The sequence below is a fragment of the Antechinus flavipes genome, chromosome 4 (assembly GCF_016432865.1).
Source record: "Antechinus flavipes isolate AdamAnt ecotype Samford, QLD, Australia chromosome 4, AdamAnt_v2, whole genome shotgun sequence".
Taxonomy (NCBI): domain Eukaryota; kingdom Metazoa; phylum Chordata; class Mammalia; order Dasyuromorphia; family Dasyuridae; genus Antechinus; species Antechinus flavipes.
Window position 1 is genome coordinate 340,658,322 of NC_067401.1, and position 15,632 is coordinate 340,673,953.

Below are 15,632 nucleotides of genomic sequence, written 5' to 3' on the forward strand. Positions count from 1 at the left end.
ACACACACACACACACACACACACACACACACACACACACACACACGGATGAGTAAATACATTTTGAAGGGGTTCTTTCTCCTTTTTCTTTTTCTTTTTTTTTTTTTTTTCTTGAGGCAATAAGTGACCTGCCCAGGGTCATACAGCTAGGAAGTGATAAGTGACTGAGGCCAAATTTGACTGACTTCAGGGTCAGTGCTCTATCCACCATGCCATGTACTTGCTCCAAGGGGTTCTTTTCTCCACACTAAATTCAAGTCTATGTTACTGTTGATAACATAATACATTCAGTTTTAGGGGGAAATGTCTTATCTAACTTCCTCCAAATTTACTTCAGGATAGGCATTATTTTTTAAAGATAAAGATAGGCCTCACATTTACATTTCAGTGCTTTTATAAAGCAAATTATTTGGAAAAAAAATTAAGTATTTTTACCTGTATATCAGACTAAGAAATTTGGAGGACATTCATTGTGGTGGCTTCCAGGATTACAATCAAAATAGACACTTAGAGACGTCATTAGCTCAGTAAATTTAGCAAGGCTGATAAATCCATAAGCCCCTTGTAGCTTGCTTATAGCTATCCTCTCATAGCTCCAAGTTTAGCTTGGGGGCTTGACCTTGCTTAGGAAGGAAAATATTATTATTTTAAGTCAATTCTTTAATTTGCTAACATGTCCACATTTTAAAGTGTGCATATTAGCTATTAAAGTTCATCACTTTTCTTAATTCCAAAATTTTTGGACTTGTTAAAATTTTATTATTTTGTTTTTCCCTTTGATCATCAATAAAGATAGGAAGGTGAAATACCATGGTATCATATTTAATAATACAATTTAGAAATTTCTAATTTGGGATGGCATGTTAAAATAGAAAAAGGATTTTTACAAAAACTTAAAAGAAAGAACTTGAACATATTATAAATAAATTTGTACAATGTTACATGATTATTTAATTCTTTACATTATTCAACCTAGATTTATTTTTAAAAAATTAAACAACAGTTCACAGAGCTAGAAAATAGTTTAAAGAATTAAAACTTTAATGAAATATAATAAAAAATATAGGATGCAACACAAACACTGTCCTCAATCCTCACAATAAGAAGTTATTTTTCCTAGTCCTGTCTTATAATTAGGAAATATGACTAGACTTGCATTTTATGGTTGCAAAAATTCTCTTTCCATGGGTAAAGTTGGATTTCACTTTCATCAAGACCCCATGCTTTAAATACTTGTTAGGGCATTTTTTATGAATTTTTACTTCATGTCCAAGACTCTTTACAATAGTCATACTCTTCGCATGACACATATAGTACTGAGATAACTTGAAATAACCACTTATAATAACTACCATTAACATTTTTACTTAGTTTCATTTCTATTATGGATAAACTTAAAAAAACAAAACAAAACTATTTTCCAGAATTACATCTATGTGGCAGTCTCCTCATACTAATCATTTTCTATTAAACCTTGGCACAAAACAATTATGGATTGATGCTAGTGGCTAGCTAGTGTCCTATAAACTATACACAGAACCATGAAAACTATGCACAATGAAAGAAACTCAAGTAGATTCCTGCCTTGTGACATCGCAGTTACAATCTGGGAGATCTGAATCCACACTGCCGTCCTCTGCCATCCTCACGGTACACAAATCCTGAAACACCACCATGAAAACTTCCACTGCCAAAAAGTAACACCATGCAGACCAAAAGCCTATAGAGATTGCACGTGTATGATTTTTTTTTCCTTTACAAATGCACAGAAGTATCAAAATGTTCAGTGTAGACAAATGTTGATAGCTTCTGTCTAATGACATGAGACTGAGCAGTGACAAGTGGTCATGTTTCTAAATAAAACTTACATTCATCAACATGTGCCAGGGTTGATCTCCTGGAATGTAGGCCATGAGTGTAAGAAAAAAAAAAAGGGCTCAGTGTAATCTGAAAGCAGTGGGAGTCTTACAGCTCAAAGGAAAGATAGCTAGGAAAGCTAATGCTTACCAACCAGCCATACATGCATTCTTGCTTATCTACAGAATTTATATTTTCAATGTTTTCTCCAAATTAGGAAAAACTCTTTGAAAAGAGAAATCACTCAAAATACACAAAGAAAAAAAATAGATTAGATAGCAAGTAATGTCTGCTCTTTTTCTTTCTTGTTTCTGTAATAGGGTTTACAGAGCTGAGCTGATTGTTAAATTTTTAATATGAGCATTTACACCTGGGAAACTGGTGAACCCTAAAATACAGGACTTATTTATTGTTTAATCAATTGTCTAGACTTAAAGAGGTGGTGGGGAAAATGTTAATAATGCATATTAAATTTAAACATTTGTCTGGAAGACTGTGGAGTCCAAATAACAAAGATAGGGAAGTAGGGAGAAAACACTGGAAAGCATGAGCTCTCTATCTTTAAAAAAAAGAATGTAGGAATAAGAATAAAGATACTGCTGTAGTTTTGCTTTTTCCTTTAAAATATCTTAGACTTTTTGGAGGCTTAAACTGGGAAAGACCAGTTGAAAGAACCAGTTCAAAATTAGTGGCTTAGAAAAGGAGCAAACAATTCAATAAAACAAAGCATTATAGCCCTGAGCAGGAAGGAATCTCAGAGACTTTGTAAACTTTTTTTATATTATTAATAAGAAAACTGAAGTCTAGAGAGATTAAGTTATTCACACAGGAGGTCAGCATTTCTTCAACCTATATCTGACCAGTCAACAAACAAAAAAGGTCATTGCTTTTAAGGAGCTTACAATTTAAGGAGGAAAGAAAGACAAGAAAAGGAAGCTGAAAAATGGATAAGATGGTAAGGAAGGGATGTACCTTAGTAATGATCATACAGCCTTGAACTTGAGAACTGTAAGGCAAAACCAACAACCTCTGCTGATTTAAATGTGTTTAACCAATAAATCAAACTATTTACTCAATGATACTATGTGACTAGCGCTATAAGAAATCCTGAAAAATAGGGCCACTGAAGAAAAGTGAGAGCTAAATGAAAATGATATGTTAAACATCTAGTTACTATATAAACTTCTTCAAATGTCTTCAAATAAAGAGTTTTTTAAGGAGAAAATGTACTTAGCAAACACACCAATTTATAAAGAATATCCCTTAGAGCAATGAATATTTTCCTGAAAAGTTACATGCAAATCAAATGATTTTTCAATTCACTAAGAGAAAGGAATTCTATTATGAATTATTTTCTACAGCATAGAAGATTTCTAATTTCTTAACAGAAAACTGAAATTTTATATATTGATTTTGTTTAAAGTGGATGTTCAAAGCAGATTTTTTTAAAACTTATTTTTGACAGAATTTATCTTTGTACTTTGCAATCTCAAAAGTCCATTCATTCATTTATTTTATTCCCATTTTCCTCTTTTTAAAAAAGTTTTCATTTTTTTACTAATACTAATTTCAAGTGAATTTTAAAATTTAATCATTTCAAAAATCACAGGATCTCAATATTAAAAGTGGTTTTCAGAAGTCACTGATTCTGATACTTTTTTCTTGTATTTTTGACAATCTGTCATAATTTGTTTTATTCAGTTAGTTCAGTTACAGCAGCCTCTTTATGATCTCATTTGGAATTTTCTTGGCAAAAATGCTGAAGCAGTTTATGATTTGCTTCTCCAGTTTATTTAACACATGAAGAAACTGAAGCAAATAGGGTTAAATGACTTGGCCGGGGCCATACATCTAGTAAATGTCTGAGGTTGGATTTGAACTCAGAAAGAATCATATTCCTGATTCCAGATCCAGTACTTTATCCATTGCACCATCCAGCTTCCCATAAAAAGTCACAATACCTTCATTTAAAGATTCACCTTGCCTGTTAGCCCACTCCACCACAAATATTTTTTTCTTTTGAGCCAAAATGTGATTTTTAAAATAACATTTAACCACTTGTTTTTTCTGTATTTTTTTTAAAAAAAGTTCTTCCCAATTAAAAATGATCATTTTAAAACTGAAAAATTTGGGGGTTTTGGTCACCATTGCTTTTTATTATCTTCATTATTAGCAAAATGATCCACTCTATTGGTATTTCTCCTTAATAATATATGTAGGGAAGTAAGGCATACTAGAAAAAAATAATGATTTTAGCATTGGGGTACCTGAGTTGCACTTCTGGTTCTGCTACTTGGGTTCACAGTGTAAAAGCTGGAAAGGATTTTAGAAGACAATGTATAACCCTATTAATTAATTTACAGATGAGAAAATTGTACAATAAATAGGTTCTCTTCTCCAAATATAATGGATATCAGACATACTTTAGTAGCCCTTTTCCTGTGTTTAAAAAATTTCATAAACCATTTAATCTTTCTTTGCCTCAGTATATATGAGAGAGAAATAGCAGTTTCAGTATTATCTGCTTTAAATGTTGCTGTAAAGAAAGTACTTTGTAAAGATTATAGTGCTACATAAATATGAATTTTTATTTTATTGCATATTTCATTTATTGCATAATTCAATTTATTACAATTTCAACTAAAATTTTTAAATCTATTCTATATCTCTTGATTTTAGAAGCCTTGATTCTACTTCTTACTTTCATTGCATCTCTTTTAAGATTCAGCAACTAGAACTATAGTTACATGGCAGCCTAGGTATAGATGGTGAAAATGAAAAAGGATATTGACATTGTTTTATTAAAGGGATGAAGAGTCCACAGGATAATAGATCCAGAACTGAAATATGGTCACCTAATCCAACAAAGTCATTTTACAGAATAGAAAACTGAGATGGACTATTACCTGGGACTTTCAGGAAGCTAAGGAAGACTATAGATGGTGTCCAGGAGGGTGAAAATACTTGAGAAAATGCCTAAAACTGAGAGATTCAAGTGTCTTTTCAAGAAACAGAAAAATGCCAGTGTTACTGGATTGAAGAGTACATGGCTGTGATTAAGGTATTGGGACTAAAAAAGCAGAAGGGAGCTAGGTTATGAAAGACTTTGAATGCAAAAGAGAACACTTTGTATGTGATCCTGCTGGCAACAATAGGAAGCCATGATGTTTATCAAATAGGGTGTGTGTGTGACATGGCTGGATCTGCATTTGGGAAAAATCACTGTAGTTGCTAAATGGAAGATGACTTGGAGTGAGAAAACTCTTGGACAGAGCTATCAGCAGACCATTTGAAAGATGATGCAAAAATGAAATTGACAGGTCTTGACATTGTATCGGATTGAGGAAGAAGGTAGTGAGAAATAGTGAGGAGTAGAATATGATTCATAGGTTATAAGTCTGAGGATGTACTGCTCTCTGTCATAATAAAAAAGAAGGAAGGCTTAAGGGAGATAATGATGACATGTTGGGTTTAAGATGTCTACTAGATAACCAATTTAAGATGTCTGAAAGGCATTTGAAAATTGGATACCAGGAAAGAAGTAGAGTAGGATAGGTAGATCTGAGTGTTATCCTTGAAGATTAAATAACTGGGCATGTCATTTAGCATCTGCCTCAGCTTACTCAACAATAAAATTGAGATAATAATAACAATTATAATAATAACACCTCATAGGCTTATTATGAGAATCAGATAAGATGGTATTTATAGAATTTATGCATAATTGCAGGATAAAATGCACCTAGCATAATTGTTGACACATAGTAGACACTGTATAAAAAATTTGTTTTCCCTCTTCTCTCCCCACCAAGAAAAACTCTCAAGATCTCAGGTTAAATTTGAAGATTTCACTCAGTTACAGAAATCTTCATACTATACTAGACTCTCCTTTTTTTGAAATTATTGAAATTCTTCTGATATTGTGGCTAGTTTGTTTAATTAGCTACTTATCATTTTTCTCTTCTTAAATCAAAGTAGTTTGCATCTCAAGGTATAACAAATCTGGTTTATATTTCACATTCATCAGTTGATTCTGAAACCCAATGAAAGAGCTCTTCTTAGTTCATGAAGGTCTCTGGCTATAAACTATATTGTTAACAGAGGTGGGAGGAAGTAAATTTCACCCATTACAAAAACTATAAATTATTAGGGAGAGCGGACTTCGCCAGGTTGTATCTGTATCCCCAGGGTTTACTTAGCACTGTGCTTGACATGTAGTAAATGATCTGTATTAATTCATTACAACTCGGGTCTCCTGACTCAATCCAATGTTCTTTTCCTAGGTCATAATTCTGGTTGCTAGGAGAAATCTTTCAAGTGAATGGATAACAACAAATGTCCTTGAGTCATTAATGTTGGAACTATAGTAACCTGAGGTGAATAGAGCTTTCAAAGCATTCATAATAGAAATTATGCAAAATATTACAATCCTCTTCCACAGATTTAATTCTGGGTTTTACAAGTTGGAGGAGAGAGAAGTGGCAGCTAAAATCAACAAGGTCCAACAAGTTGGAAGAAATGGGTCATTCACAAGTCTGCATTATAAAAAGCAGACTGCATGCAGCTGAAGATGATACAGATACTGTGCAGCTGAAAACTATTACTGGATATTGCTAGTCAGCCAATACACTGTCTAATGATGCACTGATAGACAAGGAAATGGAAAAACAAATTTAGAAGGTCAACATGTCCTTTGGGAAGTTGTTTAGAAAAAAATGGATCCAATGAGGCATTAAAGGATAAAACCAACTAACCATCTACAGGCTGCTATTCAATTTGGCATATTATAATTAGAAAAAGGGCAACTTTTTTGAATAAAGGTAATAGAAAAATTATGAGTATAAGAAGCAGAGAGAATATACCCCCTAAAGCAAAAAATTCTTCAAAACTATAAACCAAAATAACTCCCCCCCAAAAAATGACTTCCAGTACCCAATAAAAGCTCACATTTTAAAAATATTACAGAGTACAAATCATTTTTCTATAACACACACACTCAAGTGTAATACACACACACACACACACACACACACACAGTGAAATGATCCTGTGAGTTGAGTAGTATAGATACTACTATTAATTCAATAGAGATGTAGTGAGTTGGCCAATAATTTCATTAGCATGGAAAACTCTCTATGAAGTAAAACTACTGATCAGAAACTCCTGATATAGTCTCACAGAGTTGCTAGGGGCCCTGGGCGATTAAGTGAGACTCCCAGAGTCCTACTGCCATTATGACTTAGAGAGGGCAATTGAATTTAGCTTTTTCTGATTCCAAGGCTAGGTCTTGGTTTGCTATTCTTCCATATTCACTCCCATTTTATAGATAAGGATACTGACTTGCAAAAAGAGAACTTGATTGTTAAGATTACATATCAAATAAATGTTATAATTGTGACTCAAATCCAGGATTACTGAGTCCAAGGTTCACTTTACTGTCTTTTAAGATGATTGATATTCCCTTTTAAAGTAGAGAATATACAAAAAACATCACAAGAAGTTTTAGAGTATACCATGGATGTTTTATAAGCCTATTCATATTTGGAAACATTTTTTACTTTAAAAGATTAGGGAAACATTTGAAATTTCTAAACCAAATGCTCAGAAAAGTCAATATTATATATAAACATTTTGAAGTGAAATCATTTTGGATTGCTACTAAGACCTATCGGTTATTTTAAGTTGATCATCTAATTACTTAAGCCTTTTCATCTTCTTTTTCAGCTAATGGTATTAAAGAATTTTTCTAAACTATTGTTTAACCTAATCTTTTTTATCTAGACCTAGAGAAAAAATTGTATTTCATACCACTAGAAGGGAGTATTCTAGTTGAATGCCTTTAACTTGTCTTTCTGAAAGAAGTTTGTTTTGATTTGAATAGAAATGAAATAAAGCTAAAAATGGTAACAAATTTTCAAACATTAATTTGAGTTATATATACCCAAAGTAAGCAGAGTATCCCCATAAGTAAGCAGAGTAACAGAAATAACATTCACCATAATGAAACCAAGTTGCTGATTACCTTTTACAATTTTTACTTATAAGAGCTTTAAAACAAACAAAAACCCTCAAATAACTGCCTTTTTACTTTCCTATTTGGTGAAACCCAGAAAATTCCAATCACCCTCACCTACCTCCAAAAATGGGTATTTTTAAAAAATAAATAAGAGTTGTTCAACTCTTTATAAATAAGACATCTTGAAAATCATTAAACTCAATGACCCCATAAACTATTAAATGCTTTTCATGCTCTGTGGGCAGGTTTTCACTTGCACATGAGTCATAGTATAGCATTAATAAATAATGGAATTCAGATAAAAAATAGGATTATGAGATAGTTCTTACACCATTCGGAATTAAACAAAGGAATCATTACCATAAAAATCCCCTTCTCTCTTGTGACAATAATATTTGACTCACATCAATATCTGCCTATCAGATGCCTTCAAACAATTCCTTATCATTAGCATTATTGCAGTAATCATAATTATGAACTGCTTATTTATCTACATAAAATCATATCACACTCCTTAAGAAGGAGCTTCTTGAATTTTTTTTTTTTTGGGAGGGTGGAGGAGAATACTGGATTAAAAGTTTGGAAGATGTTAGACACTTAATAGACTTCATGAATAATTATACATTATCTCTGAGACCCTATGCAGAAGTATATAGTTAACAGGGTGTTTAACATAAAGAGGCAACTGTTAATGAGACATAATTGTTCCAGGTTAATAGGAAGAATGGTAAGTTTGCGTACATTGCTGTGACATTTTTTGAATTTATTCAAATTTAGAAATTTAGTCTTCATGAATAGGGATATTATTAATAATATTTGTTAAGTCCCATCTATATGCCAGAAATTGTCCAAGGAGCTGGGTACAAGTATGAAGAATGAAGCAGCCCCTATTCATGAAGATTTTGTGTTCTAATAAGAAAATAAGTTTGTGTGCAAATATACACAGCATAGTTATAGAGTGAGAACTAAGGTTCAAGGAGTTATAGTGAATGGCTTATCTTGAAAGTGTCTAACATCAACTATTTATTCAAATTTCTTTGCAAAGCAGGGAATAGATGAAAAGTTCTTCTCTTTTTCCCACATTGTTTCTATAAGCTTAAAGATATTTTAGGCACCTCTTCTGACCCAGAAGTAAACAAATAAATCATTTTTAGATAGGCATTCTGGGGAGGCTGATCAACAATTTCCTCATTTATCACTATGTATTATCACTATACTATACTATAATTACTATAATGTAATTATCACTAGGCTTACTGATTTGATTAAATTGATTTTGGGGGAAACTTTTGATTTAAAACATGGAATAAGAAAAGAAAGGAACCTGTGTATTGTACTCAGATAAAACGTTCTTTCTACTTCAGGGCACACAAACTCTAATGAAAGCAATAAGAATATTCTTTTTACCTGGCTGCAATCAGATCCAAGAGATGTTGCCATCTGTCATTGACCTTTCCTAGTTTGTACTCTATCTCCGATGCTTTGCTTTCATGGCTAGCTTTTGCAAGTCGTTCTCCCATTTGTTGTAGTTGGATTTTATTCTCTTCAGCAACTGCAATTTCCTCCTGATAATCCTGAGAATAAATAAGTCATAAAGATCAGAAGGTTTATTTTTAATGCATTTGCATATATATTAGTAGGAAAAAATCCAATTTATGGTGTTTATTTTGGAATAATTTTACTTATGAATAATTTCCTATAAATATCCATTCTTATCATTAAAGAGTATTTATAACTACAATTATAAACCTCTATAGGTAGGGGTATAAGATGCTTAAAATTTGTTTTGTCTTGTGTTTGTATTCATTTGGTTATGTTTTAATGTATCATTTAATATAATGGTCTACTTTCTGAGAATTATTATAAAAAAGACAAATAGAGGTTAGAAAACACAGAGACATATTGTGCTTTATGACACTAGTCATTGGTCCACTGTTGTACCTTAGGGAAATCATTGTGCAAAAGTTTAAATGGTTGTTAATAATACTCAAATATTTTGTCATTTGTTTTATTTACTACATAACTATTTATTAAATGAAAATGAGGGATAACACATGGACAGCCCATGTGTTTGCACTGTATCCCAAAATAGAGGAAACCCTCCAGTGTTTTCGATAAAAATTTCATGGAGAATATGTAGAAATAAAGGGACATAATAATTAAACAAGATGAGAGGGGATATTTGGATATAAATCTGTGTAGTTGTTGAGTAGTACCAAACAGCATGGTCAAGAACCCTAGGGGGAAAATCCCTACAATCCCTAATATTAAATATTTGAGAACTAACCTTTGTACTATTTAGAGAATTATTTTGCTAGAAAATTACATATACTTTGGAAAGATATGTATAAATAAAATGAAATCTAAGAAATAAAATGCTGTACATTCTATACCTTCTTCAGCTTCTCAATCATTTCTTCTATGAGGATGTCTCCATTTTGAGAAACTTTGCTTTCCATTTGAGTTAACCATTCACAAAGCTCTTTGTTCTTTTCACTGAAGATAGCCCATTCATTCAATCTCTCATTTACCTGTTGCTGACGTAAAGATACCTGCCAGGATTGAAATAAGAAGAAAGACGAAAAAGAAAATGGGGGGGGTAAGTGGGAGGGAGGGAAGGAGGAAGAGAGAGAGAGAGAGAGAGGGAAGGAGAGAGGGAGGGAAGGAGGGAAGGAGAGAGAGAGAGAGAGAGAGAGAGAGAGAGAGAGAGAGAGAGAGAACGAGAACTGTTTAGTAAATATTGAAATTATGATGGATACAGAATATAAGGTGGTTTTGACCATGGGATAAAGTGCCTTAAGAACATTCAAAGAGTTCTATGTTGAATTAAGGTTTGGGTTCTAGTATTAGCCCGGGCAGCTAGGTGGTACAATGCATAGAACGTTGGATGTGGAGTCAGGAAGACCCCTTAAATCTGGACTCAGACACTTCGAATATCTTAAAGTTATCAAAGGCTAAGAACATCTAAGAAACTCCATTCAAGAGAGAAACAGGGAAGCATTTTTTTTAGTCAGAGCTTGTCTAAATAAAGTCATAAGGACAATAGATGATTTCCGTCATGCCAATTTAAATGTACATTAGAAGACCTTCTTCTTCTTCTTCTTCTTTCTTTTTTTTCTTTTTCTTTTCTTTTCCCTTTTTCTTTTTCTTTTTCTTTGAGTTAATTCCACAACTTCTCCTTTTAGGATTCCATTACTTCTCTTATAAACCACTGTAATAACTTTTTCTTTTTCTTTTTCCCTCCCTTTTCCTCTTTCTTTCTTTCTTTCTTTCTTTCTTTCTTTCTTTCTTTCTTTCTTTCTTTCTTTCTTTCTTTCTTCTTCTTTCTCTCTCTCTCTCTCTCTTCTCTCTCTCTCTCTCTCTCTCTCTCTCTTTCTCTCTCTCTCTCTCTCTCTCTCTCTCTCTCTCTCTCTCTCTCTCTCTCTCTCTCTCTTTCACTGAGGCAATTGGGGTTAAGTGGCTTGCCTAGGGTCACATAGCTAGGAAGTGTTAAGTGTATGAGACCACATTTGAACTCAGATCCTCCTGACTTCAAGGCTGATGCTCTAACCACTGCACCACCTAGCTGCCCCTGTAATAACTTTGTAATTGGTATTCTTATCTTTAGACTATTCATGTTCCAGTCATTCTTTATATTACTATCATTTCTCAATGCACAACAATGATTAAGTCATTATTCCACGGGGGGAAAAAAAAAGCAAAAGTTTAGTGTTTCCCTATTTTCAAGCTAACAAAGTTAAATAATTGAACTTGATATACAAAGGGTGTCCAAAATCTGTTTGGAATATACCTTTACAATCTTATGTCTGACTCACATTTTCAGTGTTCATACTATCTTCTGCTAGGCGGCTAGGTAGTGCAATAGGTAGAGCACTGGAACGTAATCAGGAAAACAGAAGTTGAAATTCAGATTGAGACACTTCTTGTATAATACTAGGTAAATTCACTTAACCTTTTGCCTTAGTTTCCCCTACTTTCATCAAGAATGGATTCAGGTGACTTTGTCTTTCCATCTCTCTTGCCATTCAAAGCTGAACATGGATTTTCACTACTCAATTAAATAAATAAATTTCACTACTAAATTAATTAAATTTTCACGATTCAATTAAAATGATTTTCTTCTTTGTACTTATCTCAAGCTGTATCATAGCTGTGAGTGTTTTTTGGCTACTCTCTTCAAATTTCTTAAGTTGTTAAAAATTTTTTCTTAAGTTGTTTAAGAGCAGGATTTTTGCTCTTTCTATCCTTTCAACCTTTCAACTCTAGCACACAGCACATCTTTCAAATATAAACTTTAATTTATTCCTTTGTATTAAATTCCTTTATGTTAAAAATTGTATTAATTGTATTAAAAATTTCAAAATCCTTTTTTAAAATGTAAATGCTCCTGAAACATCCAAAATGTTAAATCATCAAACTGGAGGATGTGTTATATTATTTTATAAAGTATGAAAATAATAAATGCTTGGGTGGTAAAATGATACAAAGTGGACATGAGGACAGGAAGATAAACTTTGTTTACTCTAAGATTTTGCCTAGAAAAAGTTCCCACTGGAAGCCAAAGTGATTTGATATTATTAGAAATGTGGAACTTCAATATTGCTGAATATTTTGAATATTCTGGAATGTGCTTACTGAGGAGAAGAATATGACTTCATATTTATCTGGGAAGGCCATATAGGTCAAAACATCTCCATTATCACTTGTCAGTGGTGCCAGAAATTCCCTCATTAAAGATTTATTCTCTTGGCTTAACTGCTCTCTCCTTTTAGAATTCTTTTAAAATGTAAATGCTTCTGGGAAGAGTGGACCATTAAGTCACTATTTTAGTGTGAATTATGTTTTTTTTAATTAGTTTCATCTGTGAAAGAAGAAAGCTCAGGGCTTGAAAAAAAGCAAAGGCACGGAAAAGGGATATGGAAGAATAATGAAGATGAACTCAGACTGTTTCATACTTTTGCTTGGAATTATGCCCACTGATACTAAAGCAGGGATTCTTAACATTTTTGTATCAGGGCCCTCTTTGGTAACCTGATGAAGCCTATGGACTTTTTCTCAGATAATGTTTTAAATGCATAAAATATATTGAGTTACAAAAGAAACAAATACATACATACATACATATATATATATAATATATATATATATATATACAGTCATCAAAATACATTTTAAAATTTTTATAGTCCCCAGGTTAAGAACTCTCTGAACTTAATCCAGACATTTGACTATTAGTGAGTATAGACCAGATTTTAGGGAAGTCCAGCTTACTTCCACTGGATTTATACATTTGTTTTATTCACTTTAGAGCCTTTATTGTTATAAGGCCAAAACAGATAATTCAATAGAGAATAGAAACTGCTCACATTGCTTAGATTCCTTAAAAGGCTGGTTGTATAATCTTATTAGCCGTCTTTGCAATATTATCACAATTTTCTACTGTTCCTCAATGTTCTTCATTCACTGGCATCTACATGAATTCAGTTATCATCTTTATGCTGATGTACCAAATCGACATCTCTCTCTATTGGTTCCAGTCACTGGTCACTAAATTGAACTGCTGGACAGTTCCTACAAGATGTTCTACAGACATCTCAAATTCAACAGGTCCAAAAAGAAATACCTCCTCTTCTAAAACCACTTGTTCTTCTGTTTTCACTATTTCTGCCAAGAACATTGCCATCCTCTAGTCATTCACGATAGTAACTTCAGGGTTGTCATTGACTCTTCTTCATTTCCACACTCATAAACAATCACTTGCTAAGACTTGTTCATTTTTTCATATTTCACCATATTTCACATCTCTCCCCTTTTATGCACTCACAAAATTCTTATTTTGTTCATATGTTTTACCACTTCTCACTTGGGCTATTGCTAAAAGTTCCTATTTAGTTTCTCTGATTCTGATTTCTATACCTTTCTCATCTATTCTCGGCACAACCATTACAATTCATTGACCATGTCAGACTCCTGTTCTAAAACCTTGAGTCACTTTTTATTAACTCCTGGATAAAATACTTCTCAAATGATATTTAAAATTATCTGTGATTTGTTTTTAACTTTTAATACTTATTTTATATTGTTAACATTCATGTCAACTTTCCAGCCACACTGAATGAATAGGTGTTCTCTATAAATTTGCCATTTGATTGTTTGCTTCTGTCTTCACATGGACTGATTCTCATACTTATCGAATACTTTTCTCAAATCTATCACTTAGAATCTGCTTTTGAGGCTCAGATCAAGTAGCACCTCCTTTGTAAAGTCTTTCCTGATCTTCTTAGTTTTAGTGCAATTTCCCTCCCTAAATTATCTTTTAATTTGTTATATCTACATACATGTTCCATTTTATAGAATGGATCCATACTGATTTTTTTCTTTCCAGCTCCAGTACCCTATAGAGATTAATTATTGATTTAGAGCTTGAAGGGATCTTAGAATTCACTCATTACAATAGTCTCCTTTTATCCTTTTATATGATTCAAAAACTTGCCCAGATTTATAGAGGTAACAACTTGAAGACCTGGGACCTGGAGAGGTGAAGTGCCTTGCTCCACTAGCATACAACTAGCAAATGCCAAAACTGGCACTTGAACCCAGTTCCTCTTACTCTATTACTACTGATTTTCCCACTGTTCCAAGTGATTTTTAAGCTGCAATCAATGAACTTGATTTAATTTTTTGATAACTCTAGAATATAATTAGTGTCCTTTAAAAATATTAAGCTAATAAGCTTCACGAGACTGAAAAAGGGATCCAGGACACACAAAATGTTTAGAAGCATTGCTTTAAGTGCTGCAAGGCTCATGGGTGGAGAGAACACTCATACTGATGAAATTATAGGTGGTTGAAAATAATGTCAATGTTATATCCTTTTCAATTCATAAAGAGTACACTTAAGAAGTACAATACTACTTATTCAGCCAATATCAATCAAACTGCTAAAAAATTCATAGAACTAGAAAAAAAATAACAAAAAAATTCATCTGTTAAAAAAAAGATCAAGAATATCAAGGGAACTAATGAAAAAATCACAAAGGATGGTGGCTTAACAGTAGCAAACCTAAAACCATATTTTAAGCAGCAGTCATGAAAATCATTTAGTGCTGGCTAAGAAATAGAGTGGTGAATCAATGGACCAGATTAGATACACATGACACAATAATTAAGGCCTATAGTAATCAACTTTTTGATGAACTCCTAAACTTCAGTTTCTGGAATAAGAACTCAATATTTGACAAAAATTTATGACAAAACTGGAAAATAATGTCAGAAACTTGGCATAGACCCTAATACTCCATGCCAAAATAAGGTCAAGATGGAGACATGATTTGGGCATAAAGGATGATACCATAAACAAATTAGGAGAGCAAGAAAAATTTACCTATCAGATGTTTGAAGAAAGGAGGAGTTTATGACCAAAGAAGAACTATGCAAGGCACAAATAACAATTTTGATTACATTAAGTTAAAAAAGTTTTGCACAAACAAAAGGTCTCATTTCTAAAATATATAAAGAACTGTGTCAAATTTATAAGAATACAAGTCCTTCCCCAATTGATAAATGGTCAAAGAATATGAACAATTTTCAGATGATGAAATCAAAGCCATCTATAGTAATAGGAAAAAATGCTCTAAGTTGCTTTTGATTAGAGAAATGCAAATTAAAACCAATGTTGAGGTACTATCTCATACCTCTCAGATTGGCTAAGATGACAAGAAAAGATAATAATAAATGTTGAAGAGAATGTGAGAAAACT

General features: G+C 32.6%; 1 protein-coding gene across 4 annotated transcripts in view; it reads right to left on the bottom strand.

Moving 5' to 3' along the window:
- The window catches only part of SYNE1 (spectrin repeat containing nuclear envelope protein 1), a 593,997-nt gene that overhangs the window by 48,481 nt on the left and 529,884 nt on the right, over nucleotides 1-15,632 (bottom strand). For all 4 annotated transcript variants that reach the window (XM_051997964.1, XM_051997961.1, XM_051997963.1 and 1 more), the window contains 2 exons: nucleotides 10,267-10,425; nucleotides 9,281-9,447 (listed from right to left, as the gene is read on the bottom strand). In XM_051997964.1, coding sequence (XP_051853924.1) covers nucleotides 9,281-9,447; nucleotides 10,267-10,425 — 326 coding nt within the window. The remainder of the gene's footprint in view (nucleotides 1-9,280; nucleotides 9,448-10,266; nucleotides 10,426-15,632) is intronic.